Source organism: Dama dama, chromosome 27 (assembly GCF_033118175.1).
Source record: "Dama dama isolate Ldn47 chromosome 27, ASM3311817v1, whole genome shotgun sequence".
Taxonomy (NCBI): Eukaryota; Metazoa; Chordata; class Mammalia; order Artiodactyla; family Cervidae; genus Dama; species Dama dama.
The window spans coordinates 25,216,074-25,239,614 of record NC_083707.1 but is presented as its reverse complement, the minus strand read 5'-3'; the positions used below and the strand labels follow the sequence as shown (position 1 = coordinate 25,239,614).

General features: G+C 36.2%; 1 protein-coding gene across 1 annotated transcript in view; it reads right to left on the bottom strand.

Moving 5' to 3' along the window:
* Window positions 1–23,541, bottom strand: part of CCDC178 (coiled-coil domain containing 178) — a 364,772-nt gene that overhangs the window by 229,804 nt on the left and 111,427 nt on the right. The window contains exons 13-17 of the mRNA XM_061130911.1: window positions 22,848–22,910; window positions 21,287–21,448; window positions 19,614–19,727; window positions 11,218–11,363; window positions 7,607–7,766 (exon numbers count right to left, since the gene is read on the bottom strand). Coding sequence (XP_060986894.1) covers window positions 7,607–7,766; window positions 11,218–11,363; window positions 19,614–19,727; window positions 21,287–21,448; window positions 22,848–22,910 — 645 coding nt within the window. The remainder of the gene's footprint in view (window positions 1–7,606; window positions 7,767–11,217; window positions 11,364–19,613; window positions 19,728–21,286; window positions 21,449–22,847; window positions 22,911–23,541) is intronic.

Here is a 23,541-nt window from a genome sequence, read left to right as displayed (position 1 = left end):
TGTCTTTATCAATCTACTGATGTCACTCTTTCTACCACTGATGTTTCCCTAATAGCCAAATTAAGAATGTGTAACCCAACATTTTGTGAAAGTTTGGCACTGTTGATCCCTGCGGAAGTAAAATTCTGACCTCGTGACTGAGGCTAGTGCATTTAGACTGGAAGGACAGGCTTTGTGTTCTGAGTAGTGGGCTCTAGTTGGGCTGCAGAGCCCCAGACAGATAATAATATGACAACCTGCACATCCACGTTTTATCATCAGATACTCTCTAACACAGGTGGTACTAGTGGTAAAGAACCCGCCTGCCAAAGCAGGAGACATATGAGACGTGGGTTTGAGCCCTGGGTTTGATCCCTGGGTTGGGAAGATCCCCTGGAAGAGGGCACAGCAACCCACTCCAGTATTCTTGCCTGGAAAATCCCATGGACAGAGGAGCCTGGCGGGCTACAGTCCACTGGGTTGCAAAGAGTGGGATACGACAGAAATGACTTAGCACGCACTCTCTAATACTTTTCATCAAAGGTTTCATAAGCTGTCACATCTTCAACTATCAACATGGGTTGATAGTTGACTCCCCAACCTTCTCCATTTCAACTCTTCCCTCAGTTTTTACTTGCATAGTATCCACTGTCCAAAGCAGATCATCTTCTTAGCAAGCCAATTATCAAAAAGTTCTTTTTTCTATAAATGCTACCATATTTCTTCAAGTCAACCAATACCATTCCACCTCCTCTATAGTCTGCTCCTTTATTTGCATATCACATCCACTTTGACATCAGTCATTGTTAAGTCTATAAACCTTGTTCCTGATCCATCAGTGTCTTATCTCTTCTCTCTGAGTATAAATGCACTTTTTGGTAACTGATACTGCCAACTTGTGATTCATTTCTTTTCATATTATCCTACAAAATGCTTTTGAATTGATCTTGCTACAGCCTATCTCTAAGCACACTGCACTCCACAAAAATTCTTCATCTCTCCCACTGCTTTACAAATTACCTGTAAACTTTTCAGCTGGGTCTTCATGTCACATCCCACACGTACATTCTCAGCTTTATCTTTCATTGTTTATCACCATTACTAATATTAGAGGACATTTAGATGCAAATTTGAAACAATAATATACTTAAAGTGAAAGTGTTAGTTGCTCAGTTGTGTCCAACTCTTTGTGACCCTATGGACTATAGCTCCCCTGGATCCTCTGTCCATGGGATTCTCCAGGCAAGAATACTGGAGTGGGTAGTCGGCTATTCCCTTCTCCACGGGATCTTCCTGACCCAGGGATAGAATGTCAGTCTCCTGCATGGCTGGCAGATTCTTTACCATCTGAGCCACCAAGGAAGTCAAAGAGTGACTGCATCCACGAAATTCAAAGACGCTTGCTCCTTGGAAGAAAGCTATGACAAAACTAGACAGTGTATTAAAAAGCAGAGACATCACTTTGCTGGAAAAGTCTGTATAGTGAAAGCTACGGTTTTTCCAGTATTCATGCACGGATGTCAGAGTTGGACCATAAAGAATGCTGAGCAGCGAAGAATTTAGAATTGTGGTGCTGGAGAAGGCTCTTGAGAGTCCCTTGCATAGCAAGGAGATCAAATCGTCAATCCTAAAGGAAATCAACCCTGAATATTCACTGCAAGCACTGATATTAAAGCTGAAGCTCCAATACTTTGGCCACCTGATAGGAAGAGCCTACTCACTGGAAAAGACCAAAATGCTGGGAAAGATTGAGGGCAGGAAGGGAAGGAAGCAAGAGAGGATAAGATAGTTAGATAGCATTACCAACTCAACGGACATGAGTTGAGCAAACTCCAGGAGACAGTGAAGGACAGGGAAGCCTGGTGTGCTGCAGTCCACGGGGTCACAAAGAGTCAGACAAGACTTAGCGACTGAACAACAACGATATAACTAAATGTAGACTGGCTCCATATTATATTATTAAAGGCAAAAAAAAAAAAAAAAAAATCAAACCATGGCATTCAATATACCAAAAAAGGAATAATGACAAAATAGAAAGGTAATGTCAACACAGAAAGCATTAAACAAGTTGATAGAAGCAAGAATAAAAAAAACTATCATATAAATTAATTAGTAAATCAGAATAAATTGAAAAAGCAAAATTATCCTAAGTATTGTGCTAAAAAGGTTACAAATGCATGTCTAAAAAATAAGCCACAATAGTTGATAGTAAAATGCAAAATTCAGTTCAGTTCAGTCACTCAGTCGTGTCCAACTCTTTGCGACCCCATGGACTGTAGCACACAAGGCCTCCCTGTCCATAACCAACTCCCGGAGCTTATCCAAACTCATGTCCATTGAGTCGATGATGCCATCCAACCATCTCATCCTCTGTCATCCCCTTCTCTCCCACCTTCAATCTTTCCCAATATCAGGGTCTTGTCTAATGAGTCAGTTCTTTGCATCAGGTGGTCAAAGTATTGGAGCTTCAGCTTCAGCATCAGTCCTTCCAATGCATTTCCTTTAGGATGGACTGGTTGGATCTCCTTGCAGTCCAAGGGACTCTCAAGAGTCTTCTCCAACACCACAGTTCAAAAGCATCAATTTTTCGGCCCTCAGCTTTCTTCACAATCCAACTCTCACATCCATATATGACCACTGGAAAAACCATAGTCTTGACTATATGGATTAGATTAGTCTAATGAGAAGAGCAAAGGTTGAGAATATTAACTTTAACACAATACATAGGAGAGAACTGTGATTACATAAAAAGTATTATGACCAAATTGATCATTTAACAGTTATGAGTCTATATACACTGAATAATATGACCTACAAATTAAGTAAAACTCACAAATTAATTCCTGAAGGAAATTTGAACATACTACCAATAGACAGCAACATTCAAGTAGACTGAAATACAGGAAATTTTATGTCACAAAAAACATAATTAGTTTGAACTAAACATTTTATTGGAGGAGGAAATGGCAACCCACTCCAGTATTCTTGCCTGGAGAATACCCATGGACAAGGAGCCTGGTGAGCTACAGTCCATGGGGTCTCAAAAGAGTCGGACATGGCTTAGCAACTACCCAACAACAACAAAACATTTCATTAATTTATTTGCTTACACATTACCTATGAGGGGAAAAGTGGCCTTGATCATATAAATATTTGATAACTCCATACAAATTAAAGTTAAGAAAAAATAATTTTTCCTTATTTTACTGAAGTATAAGTGATAAAATTATATACACTTAAAATATACAATGTTATGATTTGATATATGTATATTGTGAAATGATTACCACAATCATTAACACATCCATCACCTTGTAGCTATCTTTGTATGTGTGCATATGATAAGAAAGCTTAAGATCTACTGTCTCAATAAATTCCAAGTATACAAAAGAGGGTTAATCATAATCACCATTCTATACATCATCCTCAGAACTTACTGATCTTGTATTTTTGACCAGCATCTCTGCCATTTCACCCTTCCCCTTACCTCTGCTAACCATCATCCTCCTCTGTTTCTATGAGTTCAACTCTTATTTTTTAATATTCCACAAATAGTAAAATCACCCAGTATTTATCTTTCTCTGTCTGGCTTATTTCACTTAGCAGAGTGTCCTCTAGGCTCAGCTATCTTGTTGCAAATGGCTGGATTTCCTTCTTTCTCATTGCTGAATAGCATTCACTGTATGTACACATATAAATATTTTTCTCACATTTCCTTTATCCACTTATCCACTAACAGACACTATTATTTTCTCAACTTGGCTATCATGAATGATGCTCCCATGAACTTGGTAGTATAGATAGCTCTTCAAGATACTGATTTTGTTTCCTTCTAATATAATTAGAGAAGTGGGATTTCTGGACATAGGGTATTTCTACTTTCAACTTTTTGAGGAATCTCCATGCTGTTTTCAAGCATGGCTGTGCCAGTTTGGACTCCCATCAACAATGTATAAACGTGCCCTTCTCTCCACAACCTGACCAAAACTTATCTCTTGCGTTTTTCATAAAAGTCATTCTGATAAATGTGAGGTGATATCTCAGAGTGGTTTTCATTTGCACTCATAAACTGGTCACATGAATGAAGAAATGGTAAATGATCAATAGGAGAATATTTTTTAAAATTGTATAATCTTTAAATTGATCTCAGAAAAAATTTGTTTCTGATTTTTACTGTTTCTGTATCTGGCTGTCCAATAAGTTACGGAATCACTGCCTCTCTATCAACCTAAGAACTTATCATATGAAAGAGTTAAGAAATGACTTATTAGCTGAACCTGAAACAGAAATAGACAAAGGAAGTGGTATTTTCTGAGAATGGGAAATATGAAGCAAAAGAAAAGCTAATAAACCATACAAAGTATTGGGAGGCTGTCCCCGCTAGAATTCAATCTGGAATTTGCTCAATGTCTGCCACAGATTCACTGTAGTTCACTGTACCCCTCATATCATACCCTAAATTATAGAGAGAGAGCAAGACTACTGAACCAACACCAAAAAAAGGCACTGATGCAGAAAAGACAGTGGGACTTCTGAGGATGACTCATGATAAATTAAAATGTTTTAAATTCCAGTTTTGTTTGGATCTTTCCAGAAGCAAAGAGGAAGATCAGTAGCTGTAGCTATAGTACTCTGATGAATATGTGATACATAAATCTTAATCTTAAGCAATCTGCATTTGTAAATTATAGGCAGTTAGTAAAAACTCAATGATATTCAAGAAATCTATCATTTAAAGATATCTGATATGGAATTGCTAACTGAGAAAGACTGAATTTAGCTCTAGAACCTCACTGTATGCTCTCAGAGGTTTATGTATATTTTTCTTATTTTATTAGCTGTTTATATTTCTGATTCTCGGTGTGTTTTCTCACATCCTCAGTTAATTCCACTGTGGCTTTCATAAAGTGTTTTAATAAGCAATTCCTTAAATGGCCCATAATAGTGATCAGTTCTTTTGTCCAGCAGGGACACCTCAGATTAGTAACACCATATTTATAATGATGTCTAATAATGTTTGTTTCTTTCCTGGAATGCTTTACATTATATTTATAATTTTTAAATTCATCCAATTTCTAAACAGGGGTGAGACTATGTTTTCTATGAGGGAGTATATTGTCTTTCCACTCTTTAACACCAATGTGCTTAGCCACTCAGTTGTGTCCAACTCTTTGTGACCCCGTGGACTGCAGCCTGCCAGGCTCCTCTGTCCATGGGGATTCTCTAGGCAAGAATACTGGAGTGGGCCACCATGCCCTCCTCCAGGGGATCTTCCCAGCCCAGCGATTGAATCCAGGTGTCCTGCATTGCAGGCAGATTCTTTACCAACTGAGCCAGCAGGGAAGCACCTTTAACACCAATAACTGATCACAATCATAGATAGTGTCACTAATGATAAGCTATATCAATCTCTAAGTTTCTCATGTTCAAACTCTACTCTCCTGACCATATAAGGTGAATACACAAGAAAGAACTATCTGAGTGCTGATAAGAGACAATTTCATATAAATTAAAGGTTATTTGAAAAGCATTACTGACACCTTCAGCAGAATCCTTTCTAATTACTAGAAACAGTTTAACCATTGTCACCTAGAGGGAAGAGAAGAGATGACAAATTTCTTCTGTATTGAATAGTATCAAGGAGAAAGGATGGGAGAGAGAAAGAGAGATTCAGTTTCCGCATACAGCATTGAGTATGCGTATTTGCTGAAGTATCAGTCTGGTGTAGTATGGAAAGCATCTCTGAAATGTTCCTGCTTTTAGCCGTCATCATGCATGTGGACAGTGAAACCATCCCCCGCAAAGCATATGTTCATCCATTTAATTCATTCAGCCATCCAATGAGGATCTTAGCACCTCTCTTGTGCCAGGCGTAGTCCTGAGCTTTTAAGATACAGAGAAGAATGTGGCAGAAAGTTTCCTGTCCTTATAAAAACACATACTATAGCAGGATCAAAACAACAAAAAAGTAAAAATGGATGAACAAAGCAAGTTCAGACAGAGATCGGAGCTCAGAAACAAACAAGATTATGTGATGTTCCCAAATGGCTGGGGGTAGGTATACTTCAGAATGGAAAAGCAGAGACAGTGTCCGAACGAAAAGAAACACAGCTTTTAATTACTGAGAGGTTGCTTATACAGGATTTTTCATTCATCTCTCTCTCTCGGGCTAAAATGATTTGGCATTTCACTAATTACTATCATTCCATATAAGTGCTGAAATGTCAGTCAATAAATGATTATCGGGATCCCACTGTGTCCTCAGCACCAGTACAATTGGATAATGTGGTAGAATTCAAACGAATACTTCCACTGCTGTGACAAAATATGAGGTGGGGAATGATGCTTAAGTCAGTAAGCACTTAAACCTTCTTGTTTTGAGAGCTGAGTTTGAGCTTAAGCTTCCCCAGTCCATCCGATTCCCAGGAACTCCTCCAAGAGGAGGCAGCATTTGTTGCCTGCCGCTAGATGGCACCAATTATTTTCACATTTTTAAGATGAAAAAAAAAAAAAAAAAACCAGGAAACCAACATATCTTTTTCTATGCAACGGCCACATTTAAAATGGAAAAATGGTGTTATGAGGCACCATGATTAATAAAATGATTATTCTTTTACTAGTGATTTTCTTATAGGAGGGAATCACAGCAATAGCATTATAGATGGTATGCTCATTCACTCACATGCATGTCTGTTCGGCGCATATTTTTCCAAATAATCTCTGTGAAAATATATTAGCAGTATCTTTGAAATATTAAAATGGAAAAAAAGTAATTGAGTATATAGAAAATGTATATCATAATTTAATATATATCAGGGTCAAAATATTTAATAAAAATATATTATGATATTACATATAATTTTTATGAAGTTTTGCAGGAAATAGTTTTAATAAAAACAATAGAGTTGTTTATTTTTTTAATTTCCACTTTGTTTCAAATAATAGTAACATTTATTTTTAAAAAACACAGTATTTATTATTTTAATTAAATGCAACAAAAATTATTATGAAATGTAAAATGGGATGTGAATCACTTAACTAAAGGTATATCTGATATTTTATATCAAAAATTTAATATGGGTAGCTTAATAAAACTTAAAACTTCAGATCTAGAAAAACACATTTTATCATATGACCTTTTATCTGACTAGTCTACAGTTCAATTAAAACATATGTAAGATTTTTTTAAAGGAAAAGAACATGAAATATCCTCATTTTATTTTTAAAAAAAGAAGTGGCTGGTAAACATTCAAAGTATGTTTATTCGGAAACAAAATTAACTGTTTTCATATCTCCCAGTAGAAACACAAAAATGGCTCTGGAATAAATATAACCTGCCATCAGTAAACTTCAGAATAAAAGGAAGTACAGTGACAAAATGAGAGGGCACATAAAATGCACTGAAAAGAATGTATACAGCATTCATATGCTCTATGAATATATTATAGTTACTTATAGTAAATGAAATAAAAAAGAAAAGTTGCATGCTCATCATGCTAACACATTTATTTTAAAAATCTAAACATCTTTCCTACTTCAGGATGAAAGATGAGTGCCTCAAACTAGGTGTTAATGTGACTATCACTACATTTCCTTCATTCTAAAATGGCCCCAATATAATACTCACCTTAATACTGGCCAGAGTGTTTTGCCTCATGTTAAATAACGTTCTGTATCTCTGTTCTTCCTCATAGATTCTCTCTTCACAGGCTTTTTTCTCATTTACAAGATGATCAAATACAGCTTGCGCATGTTCCTTTTTCTCTCTCAAGGTTATAAACTGGTCACTATGAAGAAAGAAAGAGTTGCATTGGCCACTATTCAATTCAATTCAATTTAATTTTCTAACATGTATTTATAATACAGTTAAAAATATGCAACACTGAAAAGTCTTAGAACTGAATTTCTATGGAAAAATTCCCTGGTCCTTTCCATAGGTCTGTACCCATGACATACATCTAAATGATCCAGGTGGAAGACAATTTCTGGAGATTCAGTGGATTCTCTTGGCTGCTTACCCAGTGCACCTCTGTTTTGTTGTCATTCCAAAAGAACTCCCCTCCACACAGCACATAACTCCAAGGGTGCAGTCTGATCAGATTAAACCAACCAACATGAGGCTAATTATTCACCAGTTAAGATATATATTGGAGCTTCTCTAATAGCTCAGTTGGTAAAGAATCCGCCTGCAATGAGGAAGACCTGGGTTCAATCCCTGGGTTGGGAAGATCCCCTGGAGAAGGGAAAGGCTACTCACGCCAGTATTCTGGCCTAGAGAATTCCATGGACTCCATAGTCCATGGGGTCGCAAGGAGTCAGACATGACTGAGAGACTTTAAAAAAAATAAAAAAAATAAAAATATAGATAGATAGATAGTGCAATAAGATGAAAGGCAAGAGCCGAATTCCATATAAAAGGCACTCACACATTCACTAAATGTGAACAAGGGCTCTTGTTTTCAAATTTACTGACAACAGTCATAGTAGAGAGAAAGAAACACAAAAATGAGTACTTGTGTTGAGCTGATGAATCAAGTAATCTTGTAGCTTACCCTAACTAGAGGCCTCTTCTTATGTAAAATAATTAACTTCCTTATTATTTAAGCTTGTGTGTGTGTGTGTGTGTGTGTGTGTGTGTAGTGTATATGTGAAAGAGAAAGTGTTAGTTACTCAGTCCTGTCCAACTCTTTGCAACCCCATGAACTGTAGCCTGCCAGGCTCCTCTGTCCATGGACCTCTCCAGGCAAGAATACTGAAGTGGGTAGCCATTTCCTTCTCCAGGGATCTTCCCTACCCAGGGATAGAACTCGGGTCTGCCACATTGCAGGCAGACTCTATATCAGCTGAGCCACTGCCCCTATGTATTTTGTTATTTGCAATTAAGTACATCCTGACTCAAAGGTAAAATTATTTTTTATGGTGAAATCAGTTATATATAGGAACTATACTAGTAGAAAAAAATCATTAAAAAGTGGTTAAAACAATGCTGCAAAAGTAAATGTATTTTAGAAATAACTGCCAGAGTTGATCAGTAACCCAGAATCCAGAATAAGCAGAGTTGCAAAAGCTCAGCACTATCTTATATTGCCCACATTCGTTTTCATCTCTACTGGTATGGAAAATTGAATCATTTTCACAGTTAGCTATAAAGGCAGCAGGACTAAAAATTTTGAGGGTCTAAAATGGTAAAGTACTTTGAATATAATATCTCATTTAACACAACAACCACCCCATGAAAGGATAATTATTATGGCCATTTACAGATGAAAAACCTAAACTTCAGTATACTAAGCTTGTACAAGCTAATTAATAAATGACAGACCCAGAATTCAAATCCAGTTCTGACTAGCTGTATTTGATTCAGCAGCTCAACACAAAATACTCTTTTTTTCCCCCTTCTTTCTCTATGCTGGCTGTTATTAGCAAATCTGAAAACATGACTCTAGTCACGTGTTTTAGACGGGTGCCTCTTCTTTTAAATGGAATAAAGGGCTCCCCTTTCATCTATCTCACCCCTGGTTTTTCCACTTCATCACTCATACTAACAACATCCATAACTCTTCTGTGACGTCCTGTGGAAGTATTCACTAATAGCGACACTGACACTAGGCGAGAGAATCAGTAGATTATTCCTAATACAGTTAATCTGCAGTAATCTTCCGTTCCAGTCCTAGTTTAGGAGTCAATTCGCACCATCAGAACAGCATACAGTTTGGAACAGGACAAACCTACACTGGAGTAGTTCCACTGCAAATTAGTGCTGCAGTCTTCATCATGTGATTTCCCTGAGCCTGTTCCTTCAGCATTCATGTGTGAGTGTTACGATATTCATATTCACGTGTGAATGCTATGATATGTATGAATGTTATGATATAAGAATTTACTGTGAGAACTGGATGAGACAGGTGCTTAGATTGCCCTTACAAAATACCCGGCACACTAGGAAGTCAATCAATGTTAGCTCCAAGTCTTATTTGACACTGCCATCACTGTTAATTAATAGATTTGGAAATGACACGCTATTCTTTTTCTCCTCTTCCGCAGTAAAGGCAGAGTTTAGTCAAGTTTAGGGAGGGAATTGATTCATTGAAACTTGGTGCCCATTCTTGCTTTAAGGCAATATAATCTAGGTACAGGATGGAAGGAAACGTAAGAGTTGAAATGGTAAAAATCTTGATGAAAAAAAAATTCATCAGCAGCTCCCCTATAACATCTTTGCAAGCTTAGTGTAAATTATATAATTTCAGGCTTTTCCCTTTAAGCCCCAAATATTTTTAAAGATAGTAAATGACACGGATTAATATCTTTCAAAGAAAATGTCTCTTCGCTTTCTTACCTGATATTCTGAATATGACCCAGGAATTTTCAGATAAAGCTGTATGATTATTTTGAAAATAAGCTTTTACCCTGTGGTAATAGCTAAAAAAATCCTGTGGAGCTCATTGACTTGACTCCATTAAAATATTAATACATAGTATATTAGACTGTGAATAATGTTTTTCTGATATTTTATCCCTCAAGTGTTATGATTTGCTAATGGTGTATTAGCAAATGTATTTAAATCAAATCATCATTCTTAAATGTGCCCAATGAAAATTCCTCCAGTAGGTCTCCAAATTCTGTTCTCAATTGTTATAAAATAGAAAATAAGAACCAAGAGGAGTAAAGGAAGAGTATGTAGTTTCCAAGTAGGGAGGGCAGGTCTATGGATACAGTAAGTCTTAAAGCATGATCATTTTCAAAGGGAAAGGCTTTTGTCAGGTATGCCTCAGACTAACAAAGGGAATGTACAAGAAGCATTTTTAAGATAATTAATGTAAATAAATTACATGAAGTTTTTATACAATATTTATTTCTACATTTTTACCTCAAAAAATGTTATCAAAAAGGTTGGGTGAAAAAAAGACATATATTATTAACCATTTCATATATGAGAAATACTAAAATTAGTGGAAGAGATTATGAATTTCATAACGAATAAAAGTTCTTATGCTTGGAAAAGGAGAAACATTAGCAGTTATTTAAATAAGAATAAGCCCAGAGGAGCAACAAAAAATGAAACCAATTTATGATAATGTGCTTAGACAAAAATTATAAAATATCACCTGTATATTTCACACCAGATCATGACAGAAAATATATATCATTTCAGGAATAAATTTTAAACAGGGGAATTTGATCACATCTCTTTTATAAATGGTATAGTATTTAATAATTTGGTAAATTTAAAGTACTTACTTTAAATAGTCAAGTGTCTGATCAAAAGCAGCCTTTTCTTTTTCTTTTTGTTCTAAGTTCTTATTCAGTTGAATGATTTTTGAATGATAAATAACTGTTTTACTTTTAGTGGTCTCTATTTCTCTAAAAATTTGTGAGCGTTTATCCTGGGGGGAAAAAATCAGGAATATTTTAAATACTAGAAGTTTCAAGTTCTTGCAATTTAGGAACACAAATGGTTTTTGGCCATGTGAACAATTAAAAGCAAACAGTAGTTAAAGAAGGAGGGGACACATATATACCTATGGCTAACACATGTTGACATATGGCAGAGGCCAACACAATATTGTGAAGCAATTTTCCTTTAATTAAAAATAAAGGCATTTGGGAAAACAAACAAATCAGTTCAGTTCGGTTCAGTCACTCAGTCGTGTCTGACTCTTTGTGACCCCATGGACTGCAGCACACCAGGCTTCCCTGTCTATCACCAACTCCTGGAGCTTACTCAAACTCATGTCTGTTGCGTCAGTGATGCCATCCAACCATCTCATACTCTGTTTTTTCCCTTCTCCTCTCGCCTTCAATCTTTCCCAGCATCAGGGTCTTTTCCAAAGAGTCTGTTCTTGCATCAGGTGGCCAGAGTATTGGAGTTTCAGCTCCAGCATCAGTCCTTCGAATGAACACCCAGGGCTGATCTCCTTCAGGATGGACTGGTTGGATCTCCTTGCAGTCCAAGGGACTCTCAAGAGTCTTCTCCAACACCACAGTTCAAAAACATCAATTCTTCGGTGCTTAGCTTTCTTTATAGTTCAACTCTCACATCCATACATGACTACTGGACAATCCATAGCTTTGACTAGACAGACCTTTGTTGGTGAAGAAATGTCTCTACTTTTTAATACGCTGTCTAGGTTGGTCATAACTTTTCTTCCAAGGAGCGTCTTTTAATTTCTTGGCTGCAGTCACCATCTGCAGTGATTTTGGAGCCCCCCCAAAATAAAGTATCTCACTGTTTCCATTGTTTCCCCATCTATTTTCCATGAAGTGATGGGACCAGATGCCATAATCTTAGTTTTCTGAACACTGAGTTTTAAGCAAACTTTTTCACTCCTCTTTTATCAAAAGGCTCTTCCTCTAATTAATGCAAGCAACAACTCAGGTTTATGTTCTTTCCTCGAGCGTTACATCTGATCAGGTTTCCTAAAAGATGGGTTAGAACCATCTATTCTCTCTCCCTCTCTATTCTGCACTAACTTGTCTACCACCTCACCCCCCACCCCACCCCACCCACACACGCACACATCTGCACACCTGAAGGACATGTCTTTTAATATGTCAGCACATGGTTATCAAACATGTACCCTGAAGGCAGGCATGAATATATATTGTTCTGATGTTTAAGAAAAAGAAGTCAATGTTTAATACCAGCATATTTACCCCAAGGCTGGCCAGTATAATCCCAGACTGGAGATTTGATTTGGCATCTATTTTTGCATGACCCCTTCATAACTGTTGGTGTCTACACTGACTGGCTGATTTCCTGACTGTGTGATCAACTCAATGAAGGTTGCTGACTCCACATCTGGCCCAACTTCTAGCAATGGATTCCAGTCTCAGCTGTTCCCCTTGCTCCTATTTTCCTCCATTTTCCCCTCACATGCTTCCTAATTCTTTCTCTATTCTTACAGGTTTCAAGAAGAATGAATTGCTAACCTTGTATACTTATTTTCCTATAAAAATCTTCTCTTTGTCCAAGGTTTGAAACACTGAGTACTGTATTTGAATTTTCATAACATTCACTCTTTTATTTTTTTTCTGGAAGCTCTGGAATTTTTCCACTAATAATTGAGACAATTTGGGTTTGTTTGTTTGCTACCAGAATGTAGTCAAGCCAGTTGACGAGGATTCTTCAATGGACCCCCTAAGATATTGTTATTTCTAGGAGAAAATTAAACCTAAAAAAAAGTGTGAAAAGGCACAAATATGGGTAAAAATAAGGAGGAACGAGTCAAAGACGATGGGCAACTGTGGGTCTGGCACGCTCTCTACTACTCCTGACTTTCAGTTCAGATTCCATAACCCACGCTTTAAATCCTAAATGAAGATTTTCATGGGAAACTGAGATTTCAGAAGCAATGGTGTCAACAACTTAGACCACCAATCCAGTGATGCTGAAGGCGGTGCTGGAGATTTTACAGTAAAGGAAAGAGACAGTGCACTTCCTGTTGACAGCAGTGAAAAGCAAAAAGTATATTTGTCGCTTTTCATAGGCAACATGGGGCTTCCCTGATAGCTCAGTTGGTAGAGAATCTTCCTGCAGTGCAAGAGACCCTGGTTCAATTCCTGGGTCGGGTAGATCCGCTGGAGAAGGGATAGGCTACCCACTCCAGTATTCTTGGGCTTCCCTTGTGGCTCAGCTGGTAAAGAATCCACTGGCAATGTGGGAGACCTGGGTTTGATCCCTGGGTTGGGAAGATCCCCTGGAGAAGGGAAAGGCTACACACTCCAGCTTTCTGGCCTGGAGAATTCCATGAACTGTAGAGTCCATGGGGTTGCAAAGAGTTGGACACGACTGAGCGACTTTCCCTCACTCACTCATAGGTACCTTCAGTGAGGCTTTGATAAATGTGAGCATCATATCCCCTTCCATGGTTTCAAAAATATTAGAGATATCCCACAATAAGAAATTGTTAGATGCCATATGTCAATCAAGAGTATATGTCTGCATATCCTGAGTGCGGCAAAATCTGGGAGACCCCAAGAACCATTAGTGAGTCTTTATGAATGCTGAAGTGTCAACAGAGCAAATTGGAATTTAGGCATAAACAGTACATTTATAATTTGAGGGGAAGTGAGAAATGGATTTAAGGGACTAGATCTGATAGACAGAGTGCCTGATGAACTATGTATGGAGGTTCATGACATTGTACAGGAGACAGGGATCAAGACCATCCCCATGGAAAAGAAATGCAAAAAGGCAAAATGGTTGTCTGAGGAGGCCTTACAAATAGCTGTGAAAAGAAGAGAAGAGAAAAGCAAAGGAGAAAAGGAAAGATATTCCCATTTGAATGCAGAGTTCCAAAGAATAGCCAGGAGAGATAAGAAAGCCTTCCTCAGTGATCAATGCAAAGAAATAGAGGAAAACAACAGAATGGGAAAGACTAGAGATCTCTTCAAGAAAATTAGAGATACCAAGGGAAAATTTCATGCAAAGATTGGATCAGTAAAGGACAGAAATGGTATGGGCCTAACAGAAGCAGAAGATATTAAGAAGAGGTGGGAAAAATACACAAAAGAACTGTACAAAAAAGATCTTCATGACCCAGATAACACAATGGTGTGATCACTCACCTAGAGCCAGACATCCTGGAATGTGAAGTCAAGTGGGCCTTAGAAAGCATCACTATGAAAAAAGCTAGTGGAGGTGATGGAATTCCAGTTGAGCTATTTCAAATCCTGAAAGATTATGCTGTGAAAGTGCTGCACTCAATATGCCAGCAAATTTGGAAAACTCAGCAGTGGCCACAGGACTGGAAAAGGTCAGTTTTCATTCCAATCCCAAAGAAAGGCAATCCCAAAGAATGCTCAAACTACTGCACAACTGCACTCATCTCACACGCTAGTAAAGTAATGCTCAAAATTCTCCAAGCCAGGCTTCAGCAATACATGAACCGTGAAATTCCAGATGTTCAAGCTGGTTTTAGAAAAGGCAGAGGAACCAGAGATCAAATTGCCAACATCCGCTGGATCATCAAAAAAGCAAGAGAATTCCAGAAAACCATCTATTTCTGCTTTATTGACTATGCCAAAACCTTTGACTGTGTGGATCACAATAAACTGTGGAAAATTCTGAAAGAGATGGGAATACCAGACCACCTGACCCACCTCTTGAGAAACCTATATGCAGGTCAGGAAGCATCAGTTAGAACTGGACATGAACAACAGACTGATTCCAAATAGGAAAAGGAGTATGTCAAGGCTATATACTGTCACCCTGCTTATTTAACTTCTATGCAGAGTACATCATGAGAAACGCTGGGCTGGAAGAAGCACAAGCTGTAATCAAGATTGCCTGGAGAAATATCAATAACCTCAGATGCAGATGACCCCACGCTTATGGCAGAAAGTGAAGAGGAACTAAAAAGCCTCTTGATGAAAGTGAAAGAGGAGAGTGAAAATGTTGGCTTAAAAGCTCAACATTCAGAAAACTAAGATCATGGCATCTGGTCCCATCACTTCATGGGAAATAGATGGGGAAACAGTGGAAGCAGTGTCAGACTTTATTTTTTGGGGCTCCAAAATCACTGCAGGTGGTGATTGCAGCCATAAAATTAAAAGATGCTTACTGCTTGGAAGGAAAGTTATGACCAACCTAGAGAGCATATTAAAAAGCAGAGACATTACTTCGCCAACAAAGATCCATCTAGTCAAGGCTATGGTTTTTCCAGTGATCAAGTATGGATGTGAGAGTTGAACTGTGAAGAAAGCTGAGCACTGAAAAATTGATGCTTTTCAACTGTGGTGTTGGAGAAGACTCTTGAGAGTCCCTTGGACTGCAAGGAGATCCAACCAGTCCATCCTGAAGGAGATCAGTCCTCGGTGTTCATTGGAAGGACTGATGCTGGAGCTGAAACTCCAATACTTTGGCCACCTCATGCAAAGAGCTGACCCATTGGAAAAGACCCTGATGCTGGGAGGGATTGGGGGCAGGAGGAGAAGGGGATGACAGATGATGATATGGCTGGGTGGCATCGCCAACTCGATGGACATGAGTTTGAGTAAACTTCGGGAGTTGGTGATGGACAGGGAGGCCTGGCGTGCTGCGATTCATGGGGTCGCAAAGAGTGGGATGCAACTGAGCGACTGAACTGAACTGACTAATTTTTTTCTCTAGCCTGGTAACAGGTTTCAGCAATTTTGAGGCTCTCCACTCAAAGACAGTTTCATGCCCAGACTTGGAAGGTTCTGGAAATCTGAAACGAAGTTAATTAACGCTTTATTATAACATATTTTTCATTACTTTATCTAAAAAACTTTGAAACCACATATTTTCAAAATAGTAGATAATACAAATTATATTCAGATTCTAAATTATTAATTCCCAAAAACATTTTAAATATTTATTTAAGATTTAATAAATATTTTCACATTATCTAAATGTACTATTTCCAGGTTCTACACCTAAGATTTAATATGGAGCTAAACATAGTAAAAACTCAGTAATAGTATTTAGCTTGGGCCATGACTGAAACGTTTATGCAGAGTAAAAGATAAAATTATTTGTCTAACTTAGGTTCTTAGAAGGCAGCAATGCTGCTATGAAAAGTGAAAGTGACGGTGTCAGTTACTCAGTCAAATCTTTGTGACCCTGTGAACTGTAGCCCGCCAGGCTCCTCTGTCCATGGAATACTCCAGGAAAGAATACGGAAGGAGAAAGAAAGCCATTCTCTTCTTCAGGGGATCTTCCTGACCCAGGGATCAAACCCAGGTCTCCTGCATTGCAGGCAGATTCTTTACCATCTGAGCTGCCAGGGACACATAGTACTATTTATATACCAATCAACATAATGAGGCCTTAACATATGCTATTAATAATGTCTGCAATTTTCTTTAGAATAGAGTTCCACAGCATGACACACAGGCATTCCTTCATCTAGGCATTAGCCTTCTCACTAACTTAATCTCTTTTCAGTCTTATTAACAGGTAACCTGATCTCTGGTCATGCCGAAGTGCTTGCAATTCCACAAACACGCAGCATTCTCACATGACCTCTTTGCTTTGCAAACACAAGGTCTGTTTCTAAAATGTCCTAACTTCATTTCTTCATCAAATTAAAAACTATATAATAATAAAAGTAATGGGAACCATTTGTTGAATGCTTCCAGCGCCAATTATTCTTTCAGTCTTTTTGTGTATATCATCTCTGAAGTCTACAACATCATAGCAAGGCAAATATTCAACCTCCAAATTTTCTATTAGTAGTTCTTGTGCTTAGACATCACCTCCTCTGAAAACTCCTCCCGGATGCCCTTGATTCATCTGTGTTTACTCCTGCCTGACTCTTCCCACACTATTACACCGCGGTCATGGCTCTGCTCACAGTGTATTAAGGCTGTCTGATCCCGACAAGATGATGTATTTCTTGAGTGAACCAAGTTCTCCTTTTACTTCCCCAACTCCAGAAACTTCCAGCAATATTTAAGACATTTTAAGAACTCAACAGTAATTGTAAAGACAAATTAATGTGAAAGACAAACAAAAGACAAAGAAGCCTTCTTCTCTAATCCTCCAACTCTTAGTAACTTCTATGATGCTGGGCACACACACAAGGTATTCAGCCATGTTTTCCACTGAAATTTATTTGTGTTTGTTAGATATACCACCTTTGGCAATTTTTAATTAATATTTTAGCAAATATGCAGATGTGGATAGAAGAACTCTAGAGGCATTCCACTGCAGTCTTGAACACATATGTTTTATCTTTCGTGACTTATGTTACAAGTGCTTTGTTATTAAGAACAGTAGTATGCTGGGTAGTGAGAGCTGGCCTGAATGCTTTATCCCTGATTTTAATGGAAATGCACATAATGATTTATAATTAAACATCACGTTTGCTGGAAGATATTGGTAGATACTATTACACATGTTATCAAGTTAAGACTTCTTTAAAACATAAATAAGTGGCTTTTGAATCTTATCAATTTTATTTTAAGTGAACTACCTTTCATTTCTATACATGCAATGAATTATATGAGTACATTTATGTTGAGTCATCTTCACATTCATCAAAGGAGTCTTATTTTGCATAGTATATTCTTTTCAGCACATTGCAAAATTCAATTCACAATATATTTTAAACTGTCATTTATGTTCATAAGTGAGATCACTTGCACATTTCTTTCTTATATATTTTTCAGTTAGGATTTCGGTGTTATATATTTATATAATAAGTTTAAACACTTTCCACGCTTTCTTATGCTCTGAACCTGGTTTTTGTAGGGAGGCTTATAAAGTATCTATGATTGTCCTTGCCTTTACTAAAATTATACCAATTTTATTGTTATTGATCTATTTTTGCTCATTTTTTATTAGTTTTCATAATTTGTCTTTTATAGATAAATTATATAATTCATCAAGATTTTAGGACAAATTGCTATGAAATTTTGTATGTAAATATGCCTCTTTTAATTCTCATAACATGTTCTGTTTGCCTTTGATATGCCAAATACTTTCAGTTGCTTTTACCAAAATACTTTACTGGTAATACCAAATTGTAACATTGGCCCATCTCAGAAATTCTGCTTTATACTTTATCATCAGTCACTTGTAAGTAAATTATAAATTGTATTTCTAAATATTCTTAACACAGAAGTAAATAATGAAAATGTGATTAAAAAATATTTTCAGTGGTCTACATATCACTTTTTGTTATAATTTTGGTATTGAGTTATGATTTTACTTTATTAGGGTGTATAAAGTAACCTGTATGATTTGACCAGTATAATGTAATAGTTAAGAGCATAGATAGATTCTAGTGTCAGATATAATGAATCTCAACACTATCATTAAGAAGGTGTGTGAAACTGAGCAACTTAATTAAAAAACAATGCATCAGATTCTTCAAGCACAGAATGGAGATAATAATAGCACACTCTTCATAGAATTATTATGAAGATGAAATTAGTTAATAGGTCTGAGCACTTAGAACCATGCAAAATATTTCTTAAAAATGCAAAATATTAACATGTTATTATTATTATACATATTATTTTCCTTGGTAATGTTTAAAAATATTTCTTTTGTGGCCCTAGGGTTAGCTTTATTTAAATACAATTTCACCTCTACCTCATGGCCCACATGCTGTTCACTGACAAATCCTACTGCTGGTGGTGGTGCTTCAGTCTCTAAGTCTTGTCTGACTATTAGTAGATATTGGTGCTACCTTTAAAATACATTCAGAGGATGGAAAGTTAAAGACAATGCTTTAAATGGTATGTTAAAGCCCTCTGATACACAGCCAGTTGGTTCACGCAGCCTACATACCAGCTTGAGGGTAACATGTCAGATATTAACAAATGCTTTAGTCTGTACACTGGTCTCATCTTCAGAAACATGGTACTGTCTAAGTCACTACAAATCCCTCTATCCACTGTGCAGGAAAGGTAATGGGAAGATACACTAGCCCAGTAAGAGAAGAAAAGACAGTGTAAGAGAGAAAAGGAAGACACAGAGGCTCTGTGTGTGTGTGCGCGCACGCACGTGGGCACCCCTGTGTGCACACATGCATGCAAAATCAATTTAGTGCAACCAATTATAAATGACAGACATTCATCTAAAATTAAATTTGCTGGAATAGTTTTCATTTACATGAAGAGGCTGCAAATTCAAAATAATTTTTTGACATTAAATTTCTTACCTCAGTTTTTATTATTGCATCCTGGGTTTTCTTCCCCTTTCTTCGCAATTTTTTCTTAGTTTTTTCTACATTTCTTTTAACTTGTCCTCTCTTCTCAATTACTTCATCTAGCAACTATTAGACAATTTAGAAATTAAGATGTGCAATATTAATAGTCCAACTGTCTTGATTTAGGGTAGATAGTTCCCAAGTGACTATTTTAATAACAACAACATGTATTTTGGTGTAAAAGGAAAGGATGACCACACATGAATTACAAAAACATACTATGATATCCATAATCCTAATATCAACTTGAATAACCAAAGAAAATGAAATGCTAATCAATTTTGGCTAAGTAATAACAACTAATAAACTCACATAGAAATAATAAATTTTCCTCACAATATTTAAACATTTTAATCAAAATTAAAACTCCAAATTTTCAGTACTCATTATAGTGTGTGAAAACTTATTCTTCCAAGAATTTATGCTAAATTAATAGTGTTCATAATTTATACACTACTAAGGAATAATAAACCAAAATTGATTACTGAACTACAAGAAAGTAGAAAACAATGGCTAGTATAAAATAAAAAAATAAAAGTCATTAATCTTTTCTGGTATTCATTATCATTCTCAGATGATTACACCAAGGCTTTGATGTAACTAATAAACTCCTATCATTAGTGTAAGGAGGAGCCATTGTTTAAAATAATTTATCTCACTGGTTCATAGTACTGGTTATATATTCATTACATGAGCTCTGGGATAAGCACTGGAAGTCCTAAATTGAGATGTACACTCAGAATTTGTTGTTTCCACGGTTTATGCCCTTGCACAAGTTGCTTGATGCAGGTAGGCTCAAGTCTTCTCATGTCTATGTTACAGCTAAACTCTCTCTTGCTTATTTTAGAGAGATGCTTTGAAGATCAAAATAAAATTTCATAATAAGGAAACTGAAAATCACAAAGTCTTTAATAAATGAAATTCTAAAAAGTAGTAATGTCTAAAAATACAAAGTCACATAATCATTTGCAAAGAAAAAACAATTCTGTTGCCAAAATGGCTCAAACAAATATATGCATGTTCTCCCTGCAGCTGAGGACAAGAATGTATAACTCTTACCACACCTTCTACTTCTTCAAAAGACTAATGATATGATGTATACATATTTTTTCTATTAAATCTTTTCTTGGGAAGGGCTAGTAATATCAGTTACTGCCATAAACTTGTTGTTCTGAAAATATTTTATCAACATTTGCTTATTTTTCATCCCAGCTGTCTTCACTTCATCTATACACATCACAAATTTACCATGAAAATGTCAGGATGCATTATCTTTCATATTTGAACAAGCACAGCTTTGGAATTTTACCAACAAGCAGTGAAGACTTTGAAATAAATTTCCTACAAAGGGTAATCATACCAGAAAAATCCCCACCCATTCATTTGGAAATTGCTTTTCCTAGGTACACTCTAAGTAAAGGGTTCCAGGAAATAGCATTAGTCTTGCTATATAACTCCACTGTAGACCAGTTGTGTGGTCCTAGAATAGTTGCTTATTTCGTCCATGCTTTTATGTCTTCCGATGTGAAATCCCAATTTTCCAAATGATACTGTAAATTGCATAAATGATTTAGCAACCTACATACTCCTGCAAATTAGTTTCTGAATTAATGATGAATGCTTACGTCAGCATGTTCTTGGTGGCAAGTTTTGATTCTTTCAGCTTCTTCTTCCAGTTTAAGCAGCGGTTTCTCCATTTCCCCCAGTGCTAGGGAATAGATCGCTTTCTTTCTCAGAAGCTCCTGCTTCTCAAGTGTCTGTTCTTCTTGAAGGCAAAAGAGTTTTTTCTGCCAGTAAATATTATTAAATAATTCATTGTTATTAACTACCTAAACATTTATTGAGACTTTATCCTGTGCTGGGTAGTAATATTTAAAAATCAAAATAATAAATGCCACCATAAAAAAGCAATAGGTAGAAATATAGTATATTTACAGAGTGTATATGTAAAGATATTATTAAAATATAGCATATTTAAAGGCATTATTAGAAAAAATTGAGAAAAAGTTTAATAGACAATAAAAATCAAATATTCTTATGTATTGGAGGATAATAAGGTTAGAGGGCACTTTAATGACAAATGTTGTAATATATGTAAGTCCTGCAGTCTAAGACCAAATAAAACCAATAAAAAGAAATTCATAACAAACTATTAAGCAAAAAGATCTGGAATATTATTGAATTACTGGACTTAAAACAGCGAGAAAAAAATGAGACAATTTGGCATTTTCAAACATACAGAATTAGACACTGCTTTTATATGTTTGAAAATATCAAATTTGCCAATAGAAAAAAAATTACAAAACTTGTTTTTGCTTCAGAGAAGAACAGAGGTACAGATAATCTCAATTATTTTTTTAATAACCTGTTTTGGACTGTTTTGTGTCTTGATTTTACTCTTTTTATAGTATTGGTTTCAAATAAGTATGTATTTCTGAAGGAGAGGCAGTCTAGAAACATGCCAGGGTTCAGAACACCTAATCTAGGATCCAAAAGACATGCAGGTGGTAGACAAAGATTTTAAAAAGTAAAAAAAAGCTATACAGTGTTTATAGCTAATGTTTATAGCTAAACAGTGAAAGTAAAAGTCAGTCAGTCCTGTCCAACTCTTTGTGAACCCATGGCCTGCAGCCTGCCAGGCTCTTCTGCCCATGGCTTTCTCCAGGCCGGAATACTGAAGTGGGTAGCTGTTCCCTTCTCCAGGGGGTCTTCCCAACCCAAATCTCCCGCATTGCAGGCAAATTCTTTACCATCTGAGCCACCAGGGAAGCCCTGCTAGCTATAATGTTTTAGTTTCAAAATCTTTATATAGAAATATCATAGCATATTTTTTTCTTAGTCTTAAATAAAAGAATTCAGCCAAAAGACACTAAAACTAAAGAAAACATAACATCATCACAAAGCAAACTAAAGAGACACTTAGGGATAGGATCCCATTGCTTTTACTAGACTGGCAGAAATTCCCATTAAGCCACAAAATGAGATATGTGTATGAGAGGTCAGTTTCTTTATGCATGATCAGACACTGCTAGTCATACATAGAGGGCAAGTGTCATCAACTAAGGAGGGAAAACTGCTGGCTTGCAAACCAAGTAGTGAAAAGATGCCTCATTACAGGCAAATTTAAAATGCTAAGTAAACTACAAATTAAAAGAAGAATAAAATATTGAAACCAATTGGGTTTACCTGAATCATCATTCCATTAGCCACTTCACCTCGAGTGAGTCTCTTCAGGAAGTCTTCTCTGCCCTATACATTATCAATTTTTTTAAAAACAAAATGAGGTTTTATGTATGAAAAGTCACAAAACATTTTAAGACAACTGCTAACACAAAATACACTTTACTTAGGTTAAAATGAAGACTAACTATTCATTACAAACTGAGTATTATAATTAAAAATAAATAAATAAAACCCTGATGTTATCTGAGGCAAAATTAGTAAGTGATACAACATTAGAAAATAGAATACAGAATATCTGTTCAATTAATTGTATGTTATAAACTTGAACTAAAATATCAAAGTAAGAAAATCAAAAAGGAAAAACTAGATAGTCTTTAATTACTCTTTTTAAAAATATATTTTTTTAATTTTACTATTTTCTATTTACTATTTCTTTTACTATTTTCCAGAATTAACACATTCCATTTTGAAAGCGAGACAGATGAATTCAAGCTTAAAGTTTACAAAATATGATCAGATTCTCCATGTGGCTAGAAAATTTTTTCTATTTGGTCCTTTCTTATTTTAAAAAATCATACCTTGAAAGATGGTGGACAAAAAATATGTGGAAAAATTTTCTGTTTGATACTTGGATAGAGAGTCTTAATGTCTTTATAGTTGTACTTTATATTATCACACAACCAGATTTAGAAGTAAC